At 38.5% G+C, this 19,336-nt stretch overlaps 1 protein-coding gene across 1 annotated transcript in view; it reads left to right on the forward strand.

Annotated features, from left to right (window-relative positions):
* The window catches only part of LOC140928005 (N(6)-adenosine-methyltransferase subunit METTL3-like), a 31,053-nt gene that overhangs the window by 6,296 nt on the left and 5,421 nt on the right, over positions 1-19,336 (forward strand). Inside the window, exons 2-14 of the mRNA XM_073377721.1 lie at positions 2,150-2,340; positions 2,970-3,040; positions 4,010-4,076; positions 4,894-4,927; positions 6,414-6,447; positions 7,388-7,463; positions 7,996-8,031; positions 8,419-8,472; positions 9,120-9,239; positions 17,546-17,582; positions 17,876-17,931; positions 18,343-18,423; positions 18,818-18,874. Of these exons, the coding sequence (XP_073233822.1) occupies positions 2,150-2,340; positions 2,970-3,040; positions 4,010-4,076; positions 4,894-4,927; positions 6,414-6,447; positions 7,388-7,463; positions 7,996-8,031; positions 8,419-8,472; positions 9,120-9,239; positions 17,546-17,582; positions 17,876-17,931; positions 18,343-18,423; positions 18,818-18,874 (914 nt within the window). The remainder of the gene's footprint in view (positions 1-2,149; positions 2,341-2,969; positions 3,041-4,009; positions 4,077-4,893; positions 4,928-6,413; positions 6,448-7,387; positions 7,464-7,995; positions 8,032-8,418; positions 8,473-9,119; positions 9,240-17,545; positions 17,583-17,875; positions 17,932-18,342; positions 18,424-18,817; positions 18,875-19,336) is intronic.

Here is a 19,336-nt window from a genome sequence, read left to right on the forward strand (position 1 = left end):
TGCCAGGCTCTCAGATAGTATAGTGGGGACGTATTTACAACGAGCAAAGCGAAAATAAGAAGCGCGCATATCCCATCACTCCCAAGAAGAGGGCCGGGGTGAAAGTTGGGTTCCGAACATAATAAAGGTATATAAAAATCCAGGTAAATTACTTTAAATACAATCATTCACTATTAAAATTTTTCAACCGATTTTTATTAATTTTGGCTCGTCTTAACTTGTTTTCTTCTGAATCCATTGCATTATAGATTTTTTCAAATAACATTTTTAACAATGATTACACCTACTAGTCTCCATTTCCTGTGTCGTGACGTAAGGGAGTTTAGCCTTGCGTGATGACACAGGAAACGGGTGTGAAAGACACTAGGGTTCATCTAAGGGACGGACCATTGGAAAAGTTATTGGGGGGGAAGGGGAATTTTCGAGCTGCAGGAATTTTTTTTCGTTATCAAATTCCTTGCATGAATTTTCTTCAGCCGTAGCATGAATATTTTTTAGGATTAATTGGCGTGCACGAATTTTTTTTCATTTAATTTTCCCTTGCGCGAATATTTTTTTTGTACTTCGCCCCCCACCCCCCCCCCCATAAGTTTTCTAATGGTCCGTCGCTAAAGGACTCACCTGGAATGTACAAACATGTTTGGCGGATGAGATGCTAAAAAAATTAACTTGTTCTTAGGAATGTAATCCGCCACCTCAGAACAAAACAGCAGTGAAGCAGACTCCGAGAGAGTGAGAAACCCTACCTTGTGCCATTGCGTAAACAAATGAAACGTGAACCAAAACGTCTCACTGGTACCCAGGGTAGAAAAAGCCAAATCAAGTCAGTCTTTCGACTACGAGTTTGTTATTTTATTTTATTATTTTTTGTGACTTAATAGTTCATTTTGTAAAGTTCTTTAAGTCTTTTAATATACTTACCATGATCTCGCATTTCATTTCGTGACTTAAGCCAATGGTTGATGATACAAGGGACCAGGGAGAGTAAGATTTTAGGGGGAAGTGGATGTTTTGTTTGATTCTCGTATTTCATGTTCGTGACATGTTGTCGTCTAGCCTTATTTCAGACATTTATACCTTGTTTTAGATGGTTTTAGATTGTTTGCAAGTGGTTGTAGATGTTTTTGAGGTGGTTGTAGATGGTTGTAGGTGGTTGTTGAATTTTTTGAGGTGGTTGTAGGTGGTTTTAGGTGGTTGTAGATGGTTTTAGGTGGTTTTAGGTCGTTCCATGTTTTAGTAACTACGAATATACAAAGCCTAGTTAATCAAGTAAGAAACTGATTGACTTGAATGATTTTGCTCCTTTTTTCTATTTCCTGGTATTTTGGAGTAATTCACCTTCTGAGCGTCAGATTTCACGTGTAGTTTCACGTGACTTTTGATGGCGTTTGTTGTAAACAAACCTTGAAAGACTGGACATCTGTTCTCTCCCTCATACTATACTTGTATGAACTACGAGTCGCTATTTCAAGTTTGCGGTAACTTATATATTTTCCTTCCCTTTCGCTGCTTGAAAATCGAATAGTTAGAGGTTCAAAATGTCAAAGCAGAAGATCTGGAGTGACTTTAACTGCCTCGAGTGTGGTAAAACAGAAAAAATATTCGCCAGTACAGGGAGTTTCAACAAGCACATGGAAATCTCCTCTTCAGTTGAAAAGAATGGTATTACACGGTGTATCTAAACTTGACAAAAATGAAACTTATGATGCAGACACATTAATTTGTAATTCATGATACTGCAGTGTGCTCACATTTTTGTCTCGACCACCTTCTGTACACTTAAATATAAGCAAGCTTATGCTTATCTTGGCTGAAGTACACTGTCTCCTTTTGTCTCTACATGATTAAATTAATACAAACCCAGTGTATGTTCACAAAAGCCTGCACTTTTTTAGAGAAGAGGTGTTTATTTGGAAGTGGGTGTTTATTACATGTAGGTCATTTACGGTATACATTTCAATCAAAGGGAGCATTCGTCATTGAATCTGAAGTCACTTGACTGGGTCTGTCTCCATGCACCTTTTATTCAGATTTAGATTTACAATGTAAGAGTCCAAAACAACTGTTTTAAAGTTGAAGTTGAAGTTGAAATTTTTCCTTGGGTTAGCTTATATACCTCATATTATCAAATGTTTGCTTAATGATTTAGGAACCTCAACCCCTCCACCAGAAAATACCTCAGCAATACCAGCAGAGGGGAGTGTTGCCAGTAACAAACCACCAGATAAAGTCGTGAAAGTAGATCCATTGCTTGAGAACAAGCTGCTTGAGTATCTTTGTGAACCATCAGTGGCTGTTCCTGTTGATTCTTTTCAACTTATCAGCTCACTTTCAGCCAAGGTGATAAACAGTTGTAAAACCTTAAGAAAGTGTTTTTGTAATGTGTCTTTATAAACTCAGATACATGTAGGTAATCCTCAGCAAGCCCATCCTATAAGGCTGTGTCCAGACATGGTACATGTATTAGGGAAGCACACTTTGACATAATTTGAAGTGATAGTGGTCCACACATTTCAAAGTTCAGTGCAAAAGCTTGCATTACTTGCTCTGTAGAATACCATGGCCAAACAAATTATTAAGAGGCCCAAGTATTTAGCGTAGTCTTATCACATGCAGATAGGGATACCCTGTGAGCTTTTTCAGTTTGCTTTCCAATTGATTTGTTGGAGCATTTGGCTCTTGACTCCAGTCCTCTTTCATTATTTGCTGATATACTGTAGCCTCATAGAACTTTTATTGCTCCTCATTTCGTCAACTGTTTCTAGTACCAGCTAAGTTCTGCTTGCATTTTATTTTGTCCCTTCAATATTAAGGCTCATGAACCAAGAATGGATGCAACCTAAAAAAGACAACCCATTTAAGTTTTCTGGCCACAGAACCAGACAAAAATGCTATATGTTTTCAAGTACAAGTATAAAGACAGCCTTTTCTCTTTAGATTTGTCATCCATTTTCTTTTTAACCAAACAGAATGAGAGTGATGTTTGTCATGAAGCATTACAGAGCTTGCTGCAGAAGTTTGCAATTCAAGACTTCATCAGGTGAGATATACAGTCAATTTACAAACAATTTTTATGTAGACAAAGAATTTTATGTAGTGTAACTGTATGGTAAAATATCAAGATCCTGGATCGCAATTTTGTGATGAACATGGCGTGTCATTTCAGTCATCACCGAAAACAAATGGCATGTTCACCACAAGACTCATTTTTGTACAATGAAAGTTAAATATAACACCTGATCAGTTACCCTGGACCAGCCCGTTCCAGAAAAGCTTGACATCTTTTGCATTAAGATGGAATCCATCAGGAAATTGAGTAATTTCAATTTTCAGTGGACAAAAACCTTGTACCAGAATAATTTAAACAATATCACATTTTTTTACATTTTTCAAGGGCTATAGATATAATTAGGTGTCTGTTATAACACCAAAGACTATTTCTCATGGGAGCCCTAGAAAACAAATGTCAAATTTCACAAGAATTGTGAAAACACAGGTGAAATTCTGAAGATTTCATGTGTAAGATGTCAGTTTGGTAAATTTGACATTTATTTTCTCTGGCTCTCATAAGAAATTTTCTTTGGTGTTATTACAGATAACTACTCACATCTATAGCCCTTGAAAAAGGAAAAAAAATGCAATATTGTTTAAATTATTCTGGTACAAGGTTTTTGTCCACTGAAAATTAAAATATTACTCAATTTCCTGACTGATTCTGTCTAAATATTTCTTACTCTTTCTTAAGCAATGTAATCACTCAGCCTCCTCCTCAGGCGGTTCGTTTTTCGCATAGTTTTGCCAAGAGGTCAGCATGATACATGAATGACAAGTATGAGGATGCACAAGGGACCATGGGAAGGTTACAGAAGGGAGGTTTAGCGCCGTCCTGCCCGTTTTCTCCTTCCCTCCTTCCTTTGCGTGCCAATTTTCATCAAGAGAGAGACGTCTGGGTATGGGGCAGTGATTATTGCATCTTTAAATGTTGAGTTGTTGTTGTTGTTGTTTGTAGTATTAAACATGGGACATCACCTGATGGAAAACCTTGTACAATAATAATAACAAAAGACCATTCAAAGGTATTGAATGAGTAAATAATTAATTTTGTGAAATTATACAGTAAATTAGAAAGGTCAAACTATTTGGAATCAGCTGTTTAAACCAACAGCAGTTTTGGTTATCGCAATTTATTTCTATTAACCGTTTCCAAAACTCATGAGAATAAATACTTGGTTTGTTTAAACATTGTAATTGTAGTATGAGCACAGCCTAGTGCCATTAGCCAGGAGACTTGCGCAAGGCACATGGTAGATATGGCATGTTGTTCACTCCATATATTTAGTCATTACTCACAGGTGCTGTGAGGAATTGTCCCACTTCTAATACCGTTGTTCTAAGGACTTGCGAACTGCTACAAGCAAAGACAAAGAGAAGACAAGTCCAACAAGCTTACAACAAACATGTCATGTCTCCTGCGTGCCTTGCGCATGCATCCTGGCTCAGAACCAGGCCACACTCATACTACAGTTACAGTATGTCTGACAGTTAATTTAATCACAGACTAATTTCTTGACACTCAGAATGCAATGTAATTGATTGTTGCTAATAGTTAAATCTGTAAGCTCAAACTAGCACTCAGGTACAACCATACACTATGAACATGTATCAACCAAGTTCTGAAATGGTTGAAGAAGCTGGTAACCAAAACAGGCAAAATACCAGTAGAGGCTACTTCCTATCCAACTAGAAATTTTTTTCAATTTTATGTTAATTAATTAAGTTGTGTGTAATTATTTGATAAAACTCTGATAAGAAGTTTTTCAGTTTTATATATGTGGTAAAAATTCTCACAGTTTATCAGATTTGGTTCCTTTTCCTTTTATTTTCTACCATCAGCTGGATGCTGTTCACAGGGACCTATCTTCAAAAGGTATCAAGATAAAATAATGTTTAAGTAGAGCAGTTAAAAGACAGGGCTTTATGTTATGAATGAAACATTTCTTGTGTACAAAGTGAGCAAATCTGGAGACTGAGGCTTATTAAAGCTCTTTTGCACATCCAAATGTTAATCCTAAGATGAAAAGCTTAAATAATATTGTCACCTGAATTAATGAAAGTGAAACACAGGAAGATGTATTTTCCAAAGAAATAAAACAGTTTAAAGTAGTGACAACAATTTTAAAGTGTAGAAGAAACTTTTATATTTTTAAGGTGAAGTTAAAATGTATATTTAAGAAAACAGCAATAGCATAATAATTTTATATTGATCTATCACTGTCAGAACACAAGACTAGTGACACCTAATGAAAGAGTAGGTTGAGATAACATCATTATTCATTAGAGTGAAGAGCTGATCTAGAATTTATAAGATTTTTCTTGTTTACAGTAGAAAGGGCATATAATACTAATATTTTGATTTTTGGATTCTTAGGCCTAATACAGATTCCTCATTATTATGGACAGATTGCGTTGTCCTTGGGGAAAGAAAGCCCTTATACATTTTCTCTAAATTCAACCTGCTTAATACATGTAATACGGACACCTTATTAATATGGACACTTTTTATGGCCATCTCAGTGTCCATATTAGCAGTTTTCATGAGACTGAAGAGCTGATCTAGAATATATATAAGATTTTAGAGTTTGACAGTGGAGAAGGCCACATAATACTAATATTTTGAGTTTGAGTGTTCTCATGCAGAAAACTAGCCACAAGAGGCCATTTGCACTAAGAGGTCATGTGACATCTTTTTGTGAAAATGAAAGTTACATGATTTTTTCTTCAAAAAACGATTAGTGGGTCCTATTTTTAGCAAAATAATAGTGATTTGGTTTTTCAAACCTGTACCATTTTCTTCAAATGAGTGAGTTCGTAGCTGGTCACGTGACCAAACTGTGATTTTTAAAATTATGAATTACCTCTTTCTGAACACAAATTTTGCACTTAAACTTCAAGGAAAGTGTTGAAAAGTTGATGTAAGAATGTTTACAGCACATCTGAGCATAACTATCAAACGTTAACAAGATCTAAGCAAAAAGTAGTTTTAGCCGCCATGTTGGAGGGCAAGAATATGCCCTCCAACATGGCGGCCAATACAAATGATACTACTTTGTTGAAAAATCAAAGTGCCATAAAATATCTCCTTTAAATGCGTTTCCTCTCAAATTTCGGGTGTAAGATAATTTTTATGTGCTCTGTCAATTTTTGGCATCAGCAAGATTCCAACTCATTGTTTAAAGGAAGCATTGGTCATGTGACCTCTTAGTGCAAGTGGCCTAGTAGTTTTCATTTACAGTGTGCTAAGGCCATATGGGTGACTCAGATTTAATTACTGATATGGACATACTCATTCTATGTTATAATGCTGTCCTAATTATAGAACAATTAATCTGGTCTTTATTTACATTTGTTTTCAGATAAATCAGCATCAAAGAAAAGAAAACGGGAAAGGTAAGGTTAAAATCCCTGTTCACTGACACTGGAGTTCTCTGTATATTGCACACTTTCAGCACTTCATTGAGACAAGAAGCATACATGTACATGTAGTTGTTTAATTAAAATATTAAAGGCATTCATTTATTTTTATGTTCATGTAAAGTCAAGGGATATGTTAAGTATTTTTCACCTTTGAAGCTAACATGGCTTGAATCTTAGTTTTGTGGTTACAAATTGAAGATGGATTTTTAGGTCTAAGTTGTCATAATGAGGTAACATGCACATGTATGCCCAATTTAGCAAATTGATGCTGGTTTTTTATTGTCTGTCCTCTTGTTGATGATAAAATGATGTCATGAATAACATTGTCAAAGTGTTGGGGGTCCACAAGCCGCCGGCAAGTGGATCCACAACAAACTTTGTTTTTACAAATAACAAAAACTCGAAAAAGTCAAATATTGCCGATAAAAATGAAGAAAACACAAGAAAATTTATGACTTCTTAAAACTAGTGCAGTGGTATCAGGGCTGTGCTCTAGCGGAGCCCGGTGGCCCCTGGCGCCTAACTTTTGCCCTTGGGCGACTAGAAAATCTTAGATTTTTCATACAAATCATATGCTGGGCACCCTTGATTTTACAGTTTCAGAGCACTGGGCTCCCTTCAATTTTCCTCAGAGCACAGCCTTGGGTATTGTCAATACTTTTCTCACCCGGTGATTGGCCACTGATGACAAGTAACAGAGTTTCATTGGCTAAAAATCTGACAGATTGAGTCACGCCACTGCCCTGCATAAATTAGGAATTAAATTGTTTTGCAAACTTCAAACAAGAATGAGGTCAGCGATGTTTATTGTCTTGAAAATGGCGGCATTTTAGGGCGGTATAAAGTCGTAAACTACCCAAGGTTAAATATCATTCCAAGCAATATTTGTTATTATCTTTACTTTCATATTTAGTGATCCTGCCGACACAGTTTCATCACCAACCCCTGCAGTAACAAAATCCAAACCTGAATCAGCAGATGATATTGATGTATGTTCTTTTTTATTCTTTACAAACAACAAGTAGGATGGTGATCAATGTTGACAACAGTCATTGTTACATAGCTGGAAATTGTTTTCCAGCAGTGCATGATCTCATTGGTCACTTCAAGGTCACATGACATCTAACATTAAAACCGTTTCCTGTCCAAAAGTGAGGTTTAATGAATTTCCAGCTATATAACAATTCACCTGAAGACTGGTCCCTGGGGAAACAGTTAATTAATTTTTGTTTCCCTCAAATCTCAATGTTTTCCTCGTCAGACAAAATTTAAAACTGTTTCCCTCAGGTTCAGTCATGAAGTGTCTATGATTGTGTGGAAATATATGAAACTGTGGAATGAGATTCAATGCTCAACAGTTCTCTGTGACTGATGTTGGTCGCTACATTTGTTTAGACAATAGTACTTTCTGTAATTTTATGTTGCATGTGTGTTGGATATATTTTGTGCATGACTTATTTGACTTGTTTTGTGGCCGTAATGCCATATTATAAATTGCATGCCTTTAATTGTGAATTTCAGAGTCTTTTATCCATGCCAACAATAAAGGAGATGGAAGTAAGTAACATTAATTAATTAAGTCTGAGGTGAAGCCAGGAAATAGTATGTGTATAGTGTTTTGTCTGAAGAATGTGATCAGATATCAGTTGGTCAATTCTATGTATTTTATGAAAGGTTGTTTTTCATGCAGGGCTATCGTTATGATTATAAGTTGCCAGGTAAATTCAGCTAGCTAGCAGGCAGGGAATCAGCCAGTGAATTTCTATTTCTAGCGAATTTCTATTTTCTATTTCACTATGAAAGTAATCAGGGTCATGCCATCCGGGGGAAACTCTCAGCCCCAAGTTTTAATTCATGGGAGGCTGTTATGTGAGTCAATTTTGTGAGAGGTAGTTATATATTTGCAATTCTCATCATTCACATTTTTTAATCCATTTTATCCAGAATAAAAAAGTTGGAGATGAAATTTTGGATTTGCTCAATGTTCCGTCACACAAGGTGAGGATTGAAGATTTAGAAAAAAGCTGTCCTAAAAGTGTCCTTTGGGGAAGGTCAGGCAACCCTGTTGGATTTCGACATACTTATTGGCAATTCAGTTAAACACCCCACCCTCTGGCAGTCTCAACAATCAGCCATTTGGATATTTTACATGTCAAAATTAAATTTCAGTCAACCTTGTTTGACTCTCAAATCCCTCCCTCAGCTTTTCTTGCCGCCTGTCCCCTCCTCCGGGGCTGGGGTGGGGTAGGGGTGGGGCTGTACATTGACAAGTGCATAAGTTATCTGATACTTTTTGCATTATGGGGTTCATGAATCTTCAGTCACAAAGGAAGGTTCAGAAAATAACACAGAAAAACTTTGGAATGGTTGCAAAATTCTTATAATACCTTCAGTAATGATAATAGACTTCCACTAAGTATGGTGTATTGTGTTAGTTTGCCTAATTTTATTTTTTAAATTCAAATCATTTTATTGCTTGTGTCTGTATTAAATTTCAAAACAATTGAATAGTTTGTTCAAGTTGCTCAAACTTCATCAGTAATATAAAATGAGTTTACTCCAAAGCAGATTCTTCTTCGATTCAGTTATAATTATTAGCACTATATCATTGATGTCGTTTTAATTGCATTGAAAAACATTTTTAGGAACAATCTACAGTAGAAAAGTTCAAATCACAAGGGGGAGCATTTGTTCATGAGTTCTGTGATCATGGTACAAGAGGAGACTGTAGAAGGAACAACCCACAGGGCCAACCTTGTAGAAAGGTAAACTTATTTAATGATAAAGAACATTACATTTTGCTAATACAGTCAATTCTCGCCTTGCGGACACCCCGCTATAACGGAAACCCCGATAATACGGACAGCAGCTAAATCCCAGGCAAAAACAGATTACAGTTGTTTGACTGAAATAAACTCTCGCTAGCTATTACGAACTCTTGCTAATGAGGATACTAACTCAAGATCCCTACAGTGTCCGCTATAAAGGGAGTTGAGAGTATTTGCAACCATGCAGTTATGTTTTTACATTAAAAAAAGGAGTTTTTACTTAAATATTATTCTTCAGTTATTCATAGACTGCCAGCCAGGAATACATAAATTTCTGTGACAGCCTAATACAGTAAACTCTCGCCTCGTTGACACCTCGCTAGTAAGGACACCCTGCTGATACTGACAGCTGCTAAATCTGCGTCGAAACTTACAGACATTCCACTGAAACAAACTCTTGCTTTAACAGATTCTCACTATTATTGACGCCTGTCTCGGTCCCGACGGCGTTTTTTATTTTTCTAACTCTTGTTATAATGGAGATTGATCAGCATCTTTCAACATTTAAGCAGAATTATCACAATTATTATTATTTTTTATTTCCTCCTGGTTTTGTCTTCATGCACCTTTGTCACTTTGGTTTGATTAGTCCTTCTTTTTCTGCATTATATTACTGGAGAGTCCTTCTTCTTAAGGACAATGTTGCAGTTTTACTGCTATGAATGAGGTGGTCGAGTCTTTCTGAATACTTCTTTGCGCCTTTAATTTTGTAAATAACTGGAATATCTAGTCGTAAGCCAGCTCCTCTGTTGACCCTTTTCCCACAAACTTCTGAATTTTCCGATTCCCGTTTACATGCAACACTTTCCTTCTAAGAAAATCCCGTACTTACTTGCAAAGAACAGTCATGATGTACATTGGGTGGATTTTCTGGTACCATATTTTATGGTTTTGTGGTACTGCAAATTGTTCAGAGACTGTTGTGGTGAACAAAAGGGATAGTTCACTGTTCTGTTACGATTTGTATTGTATGTAAATAAAGTTCTGACGATGCTCCCCAACTGGGACGTAAGTCCTGTTTCATCCCCTGTCACCGTGTTGAGTCACCGTGGCGAATTCAATAAAGAATAATAAAGAATGATATGCGAAAACTGCAGTACAATAAAACTTATTATCATTCGATGCAAATTTTTCTTCCTTTTCATTGGCTGAAAGTCCACCACGTGACCTGCAAATAATTGCCTACAAATAATGGTCTGCTCATGCCCAATGTCGTCCAACTGTGTGTGGCTGCAAATAACACTCTGCTCACGTGTAAACGAAACCACACGTGATGCGTTCTTGCATGAAAAAAGGCAGATCGCTTCGCTTCCCGAAGATATTCATTAAAAAGCAAACTTGGTGATCGAATGATAAAACAATTTATGATAGATTTTATTCGAAACCAATATATCTCTACAGTAACGGGCTTCTATTCCGATACACTTGCCAAAAACGATAGGGTTCCACAAAAGTAACGGGCTTCTAAACCGATACACGTGCCTTCAACAAAATTACAATTCTCTAAATCGAAGAACTACTCCGTTCAAAGTGTCACATGATCACGTGTTCGAAACGTGATCGGCTCATCTAAGGTCAAAAATGTCACGCGCGAAAAGTAACACAAAACTCCGTGACACACTCCCCCCTTGACCAGTCGAATCACTGGTCAACTAGTCTCCGAATATAATCAGCATTCCGAGCGGCAAGACGCCTGGGTGGCCTGATGCCATCAGTTATCTGCTCCTCCCGAGGTTGTTCATCATTAGTCACGATAGGTATCTCCAGGGGAAACAGCCTTTGCACTGGCCTCTTCATAGTAACAGGTCTACCACTCTTACTGATAACCTTGACTACAGCTGCTCTAACGCGATCGTCCGCACCATGGATCAACTGCTCCACTCGTCCAAGTTTCCACTGACTACGGGGCAGATTGTCTTCGAAAACGGTAACAACATCTCCCTCAGATACAGCAATACTGGATCTAGGCCTGGATTTCTGCCGATGCAGGTTCCTTAACTCTGTAACATATTCTCTGCTCCAGCGCCTCCAGAAGTGTTCCAGTAACAATCCCAAGTACTTCCGTCTTCTTGGGAGATCTTCCGACGACACTGTATGGTCAAGTGAGGCTTGTCGATTTCCTGTTACCTCCGGCAGTGATAATATTCGTCTTCCATACATCAAGTGACTTGGTGTCAATGGTTCTTCAGGATCATCTGACGATACGTAAGTCAAGGGTCTAGAGTTGAGAGTTCCCTCAACCTCGACGAGAACAGTGTGCAATTCGTCATAGTTTAACTTAGCGTTCCTAAGTGTCTTCCGCAAACATCTCTTTGTATTCTGAATCAATCGCTCAAAAAAGCCACCCCACCAGGGCGCTCTGTCCACATTAAATCTCCAGTCAATTCTTTTACTGGCCAGGAATTTCTTGACTCTTGGGTAAGAAAATAACTTGCTCAAAATTTTATCTTCAGCCTTAAACGTTTTGGCATTGTCCGAGATAATCAGTTCTGGTAAACCTCTTCTAGCTGCGAATCTCCTCAGGCAACGGATGAATACATCAACCGACAGGTCCGTAGCAAGCTCTAAATGTACTGCTCTCACAGAACAGCAAGTAAACTGGAGAACATAAACCTTCTGTAACGCTGACTGTCCTGACACCTTAATGTACAAAGGTCCAGCATAATCTACTCCGACATAAGTAAAGGCAGGTTTCTGGCTCAATCTACACTCGGGTAGGTCACTTTGAGGAGGCACTCTGTAACTCTTCCCTTCATATCTGCGACAAACTGTACAGCTAGCCAGTGTTCCTTTAACAAACTGTCGTCCCTTGACAATCCAAAATCTGGTTCTCAGCTGGGCTAGCGTAGCTTCTACTCTATTGTGATGCACCCTTTCATGAGCATCTCTCACCAACAGAGTTGAAAGATAATGATTCTTTGGTAGTAAGGCTGGGAACTTCGTCTCATGTGGTACATCAGCATTAGCAATTCTCTCCTTACATCTTAGGACTCCACTACTGTCTTCGTACAAACCAAAGTCTCGCTCTAACTGACTGTAATTTGCTTGGGACTTCAATTCTTTCTGGACACTTCTTAACCACTTCACTTCTGCATTTCCAAGTTCTTCTGCAGTAACCTCTCCCAAGTAAACAGTTCCTTCCTTTAGCAACTTGGCCTTGATTTTTAAATTTTTCACAAAGCGCAACACCAAAGCTGTAATACGAAACAACTTGTTACAGGAGCTAAAATCAGTGATCGGAATAATAGTGTCCATATTGGGTATTCCATTTGTAGTTAACAATACCGCTTCACCAACTGCTTCGATAGCTTGGCCTTTCTTCATCTCTACGCAGCACTCTTCAGCAATTGTTTCTGAACATTCCTCAGAACTGGGCCAGTTTCTCATGGGCTCCGACAGCCACGATGGTCCCTTCCACCACAACACATTACTCTTTAACTTAGCCGCACCTTCTCCACGAGATCCTATGTCCGCTGGGTTCTCAATGCCAGGACAATGGTTCCACATGCTCTCTTCGAAAGACAAGATTTCATTCACACGATTTTGCACAAACTGCTTCCACTCCTTCGAACCCTTTATCCAGCAGATTGCAGTCTTGCTGTCTAACCACAAGTGTGTCTTGTCAATTGTAATCTGTGACGCCAAGGCTTCTTTAACTGAGGACACCAATCTTGCTAAGATGACCCCAGACAGTAATTCGAGTCTAGGGATAGACTGCCTTGTCAGCGGTGCCACTCTGGTTTTGGTTGACAACAAAACTGGAAAAAAATCACCACTCACTTCAAGAACCAAGTAAACAACAGCACAATAAGCCTTTTCTGAAGCGTCCCCAAACCCATGAATAACATACGACGTAACACCTTCCTCTAATCCAGCATACACACACCTTGGTACTAACACTTGCTGCACCTCTCTCAAGTCCTGAAGCCACCTGTTCCACTGCTTCCGGGCAGACTCCGGGAGTGGCGCATCCCATTCAAACTTCTCCTGGCAAAGAGACTGAAACAAAATCTTCATTTCCACCAGTATTGGACTGAGTACTCCAAGGGGGTCAAAGAAACTTGAAGTAACCTTTAACAAGTTTCTCCTGGTCGGCTCCAAGTCTTCTGAAAGTCTCAGTAAGGCTTCAAATTTAAAAATGAACTCATCAGTAACACAGTTCCAATTAAGACCAAGGACCTTGTGTTCATCCTTCATATCAAGCTTCCCCAAATGATTAACAGTAGTTTTCGCATAAGACTCTGTATCCTCCACTACAGCACAAGTTCCGACAGTCCTAACTTGGTCCTCACAAATCAATTCAAGCAATTTAGGTGAATTTGAAATCCACTTTCGCAAGTTAAACCCACCTTCCAATAGGCACTTCTTAGACTTCTGATAAAGCGACAGACACTCCTCAACACCCCTTTCTCCTGTCACCAAATCATCCACATAAAATGAATTCAACAAGTTCTGAACCAACCCAGGGTCAGCCTCATATTGACTGATATGATACTTCAAAGTGGCATTCAAAAGAAAAGGGCTAGCATTGACTCCAAACACCACACGACAAAACCTATATAACATCAATCCGGGATTCTCTTCTTCTAAACTGTCCACCCAGAGGAATCGCAGGACATCACGATCTTCTTCAGCAACTCCCACATGGAGAAAGGCTTTTTCAATGTCTCCTACAAGTGCAATTCTTTTCTCTCTAAACCGGAGGAGAACATTGAAGATTGTTGGAGTTAAGGCTGGTCCTGAGTAAAGACATTCGTTAAGACTTGGACTATCACTGCTGGGCCTTGATGACGCATCAAAAACAACACGAAGTTTGGTTGTAAGGGCATCCCGACGTACTACCCCATGATGCGGTAAATAATGCACCCTTCCAACATCAGGACGCTTGGCACAGTCTACTTGCTCAATTATACCACTCTGCTACTGATCTTGTATGATGGAGTCATATTCTTTCAAGATCTCTGGATCCTTTCTAAGACGTTTAAGCTGCGTGCTCAATCTTGCTACACAGTTCTCAAAATTATCTGGCAACAGCCCATGTTGCTCCTTCCAAGGTACATGGACCAAATACTTGCCATCTTCAAAACTTAAATTCTTTTCAAAGGCTTCAAGAACAGTATCCTTATCTCGAATGCCGACAGAATCCAGATCCCACAATCTATCCAAATTCCCTTGCAGCGTATCATCAACAAGCCTTGACTCCGTCCTCAACACGTGAGTCGATGAAAACTGAATACTTGAAAGTTTCTCCCTCGGGAGATTTTCCACCGGACCCGACAACACCCATCCAACCTTGGTAGAAACAGCCACAGGTCCACCCTGACCTGACTCCTCCCCCCTTACTGACTTGCCATCAAAGAAATCCCAGATATAATCTGAACCAATCAACAAATCAATCTGCATTGTATTGCTGGCAGGGCACACATCAGCAAATTCAATGTTTTTTAAGCTTGGATATCTTTCTTTAACCCATTCCAAATCTTGACCTTGTAAATCATTACAAATGTGAGGGACTGCAAATGCATTCAATGTTGTTTTAAAGTCTGTTCCTGATTTGGTTAAAGAAAATTCGACCAGGTTGACAGCTTCCAGCTCTTGGTTCTGATCCCCAAATGTTGCAATTTTCAGTCTCTCTGTCCTGACAGTTTTCAATTTCAAGGTATTTACTACCTTTTGGTTGATATACGATCGCTGGGCTCCAGTATCAAAAATCGCACGTACAGTGAGACTATGAGAGAGTTCCTTCCCCGGGATTGAGACATTTACTGGAGCAGTTTGTAAGAAAACATGCATCCCAGAACCAATATGCAATGCAGGTGAGGCTGTTGGCCCAGCAGGAATATTACTGCTGTCTGCCATACTACTATTACAAACTGCCAAATGGTGACGACCACTACACTTGAAGCACTGAATTTTGGTGTCACAGTTACGGGCTAGGTGCCCCCCACGGCGCAGGCAATTGAAACACCTCCCTTGTTTCTTCAAAATTTCTCTTCTTTCATCAATATTTGTTACAACTTGGCACTCAGACGCTCGGTGATTTCCTTTGCAAAACAAGCAGTTTAACTCCCCACGATTTCCGCTCAACAATGCACTCGCAGTTGATTCATTGCCAGGGTTAAACGATTTCTTTAATGGGGATTTTTTCTCCACAGATGTATTCATACCACACGGGCCTCCACTTCATTTTTGACAGCTTTTATTACAGAAGTTAGCCCCCAGTTATCCTTATGTTCCCTGCTGACAATCAATCGCAATTCTTCGGGCAACTTCTCCATGAATATAGGAATCAAAAGAGCTCCATACTGTGCAGAATCAATTCCCAAAGCTTGTAAACCTCTAACCTGAATTTCCAAATTATCGAGAACAGCTCGGATTCCCTTAACGTTAGACATGGCATTCACAGGCTGTAATTTGAGTAAGGCCTCCATGTGAGAGCTAATAATTATCTGCTTGTTTCCAAATCTATCGGTTAAGATTTCAATAGCCTCCTTATAGTTCAGTTCAGTTAATGGTAATCCAGTGATAGAATTTAGAGCTGGGCCATCTAATAGACTTCGCAGATAATTAAACTTGTCAACATTAGTTAGCGAAGCGTTCTTATGCACCGCAGACGAGAACGAATCCCAAAATGTTTGCCAGTTTTTTGGGTCGCCAGCAAATCTTTTTATGTGTAGTTTTGGTAGCTTCGCACCGTTACTAGAACTAGATGGAACAGACCCACCTTGACTTCCTTGAGGCGATTCTTGTTTGCCATGAGAATTTTCACATTTCTGCAACTTGACAAGGGCGCCATGAATTCGCGCGCGAAACTCTTCAGATTCCTCTATCTCCGGTTCTAAATTTCCTTCGTCGATTGCGGCCAAAATCGATTCGTCCAAGGGCTTTAAGGTCGCTAATTTTTCATAGAGCGTAATAGTTATCAGTTTTATCTTGTCTTTAGTGGTATCAGACCCATCGTAATCCATGAGAAGTTCATCGACTGATGAAAGAATTTTCCTTGCGTGTAAGCGATGCGCCGCACGTATTTTCAGGTTCTTCGCTAGTTTTCCAGGCATAATTCAGCTAGTTCTGACTCCAAATCCGGCTCTTGGGACCAAATATGATAGATTTTATTCGAAACCAATATATCTCTACAGTAACGGGCTTCTATTCCGATACACTTGCCAAAAACGATAGGGTTCCACAAAACTAATGGGCTTCTAAACCGATACACGGGCCTTCAACAAAATTACAATTCTCTAAATCGAAAAACTACTCCGTTCAAAGTGTCACATGATCACGTGTTCGAAACGTGATCGGCTCATCTAAGGTCAAAAAATGTCACGCGCGAAAAGTAACACAAAACTCCGTGACACAATTATTAAACTCGGTTATCACAAAATGTCGTGATTTGCCAAAGTCTCACACATCAATTATTTGCCTCAGCCTTCGGTTTCGGCAAATAATTGATCTGCTCGCCACTGACAAATCACGATATTTTGCTCTACCTCGTCCAACAATTGTTAATTGTTTCTGGAGGCAATATACAATATAAATAAGTGTAATTCCTCTGATATCAAGAAATTTTTTCTCGCACCCCACAATTATGACTCTTGCCATTGTGGACACTAAACCGCAGTCCGAGGGTGTCTGCAATAAAGGGAGTTGACTGTATACATCTGCCCATGCCACTGTAAAAACATTCATGTTATCTGAAACGGTGTTCTTGTTTATTATGCAATAATGGTTTCATTACTATTTCCACTTGTTTGTCTTTCTTCTCTGCCTAAAATGTCTTAACCTGTTATCTTCATACGTAATGAAGCAACGTTTTTTTAACAAACGAAAAAGAAACCCGGGTTAAGCGCTGATCGGCCCTTGAACAACTGCGCCCTGTAGAACATCTATTTCGCCAGTAAAACACAAAGTTCTTTTTACACGCTCGAAACACTCTGGCCAGTGTCTCCTCAAATAACAACCACTTGAGACGAACCATACGATATCACGCTGAACACTAGCCTTCAAAACCTTTTCATTATCATACTCAGTTTAAATCGAGGTTTCGCTGTACGCAACCCTTACGTTCAAAATATGCCATAATCATAGTTATCTATCGCAAGAGCCATCCACACTTTCCTCTCAACTGCTACCTGTACGCCTAGCAAACATATCGAACGCACTCTCCTAAGCTCCGATTACTCCTAGTTGTATTCGTAGACACTCTGAAAAACATAATTAAAGGGCCTGTTGTTTTTCTACAGGTCCATTTCCGAAAAATTATACAGAAACATACAGATGGTAAGTTTTTCTTCAAGGTCAATATCTGTTTTCTAAACAACATCAATCTTCTCTCAAGAGAAAAGGTTGCTAGAATTAATAAATTATCAACGAAGGAAAACAAACTTTGATCCTTTATCCGGGGGGAATTATCTCAACTTATTCTTTAAGGAATGTCTAAGATTAGTCTGGAGAGTCTGTATGTGGATATTGTCTGGAGCGTATTAAGTTAATTTTTTTGTACCATGAGAAAAAAGAATATATATTTATTGTCTGCAAACAAGATTGGAATAGTAAATTCATTATTTCCATAGAATCTCTTGGAGATTGTTCATTTCTAAACACGTGTTTTCACATGGACACTTGCAAGGTGAGTTGGCCCTCACTGAAAATTAACTTAAATATCCAGAAATAATGAGCTAACATTTTGAGATTTTCTTATACCGTCTTTTAGAAAAGCTACAACCATGCTGGTTTAATTTATTGATTCTGAAACTGTCAGATATATGCAAAATATACGATTATGCCAAGGGGATAGCTGTGGTCAGTTAAAATACTCTTCGCACTACAAAAGCTCACTATGGCCCAAATTATAACAGCAAAATAAAAAAATAAAGCAACCAAATATAACGGTTTCCTACAATCTGTTTGTGTTAGTCTCAAAAATAAATCAAAGACTTGTTGACTTCCTTGTTGTAGACTTCTTTTCTTTTTAGTCACATTTTAATTTACTATCCTGGATTTGTATTTTTATATATTTGCTTATTTATTTGTTATTTAGTATGTTCACTATGAAGTTGATTATAGTGATGTCGAGATGAACAAAGAGGAAAAAGGAAAAGACAAGAAAAAAGAAGAGAAGGTAAATAAAATGCGCCAAGATAATCGTTTATTTATTTTTACTTTTTCTGATTGATTTGAGTTTCCCTTTTAGATTCTTCATAATATATTTTAAAGCTCTTGCTTGCCAAATTTTAGAGATTTACGTCATTCGTCCAATAAATTTTCAATTGTTTTGTAACAGCTAAATTTGTGGTATAACGTCACCAGTTTTGCCAACTTCGAAGGAGCTTGCGATTCCTACGTACGTTGCGTCATCGTGATTTGTATGAACCTCGCTCCCATTTAGAAAAACCCAAAATCACTTCGGAGCTTGCGAAACACGCAGCGCGAAATACAAGTGTGAAGGATAATTGCTACCAAATCTGATTGTAATGATATTGACATTGTTGTGTGTCTACGTTTTTTCTCGTCAGTCTTCTCTTGCTAAGACTGTAGAAGAGGACAATAAAGTGATACTTTATCCACCTCAGGTATGTAAAAAGGTCTACATTATGGATTATAATGTCGCAACTCGGTCACTGACTCTAATTCGTTGTCAGAGTTGTGCGGCAGATAACTAAATCATGCCTCCAGGTAATTGCACGAGATAAACAGGATAAAAATTGGTGAAGCACATGGTCGTTTCGTTCTCTTTTCTTGATTTTCTGCATCTTTTCTAAGAAATCTTTACAGCACGCACCGTATTTAATCGATTAAAAACCGCAGATAGAAGAGAAATTACAATAAACGCCGCCTTGAATGCGTTGTTTATTCGAGGATTATAGAAAACCTCAGCACAACTTGGTAATCTACACCATTAACAGACAATTACCATTCTATCTCAGCAAAAAATCGAAACATTGGAACTTAAAGGACCTTCTGATTTTTTATGAAATTTGTAAAAGATTTATCGTCATTGTTGTCAGTGATTTAAGAAATAAACGCCGCCCTTG

This window comes from Porites lutea, chromosome 2, assembly GCF_958299795.1.
Source record: "Porites lutea chromosome 2, jaPorLute2.1, whole genome shotgun sequence".
Lineage (NCBI taxonomy): Eukaryota > Metazoa > Cnidaria > Anthozoa > Scleractinia > Poritidae > Porites > Porites lutea.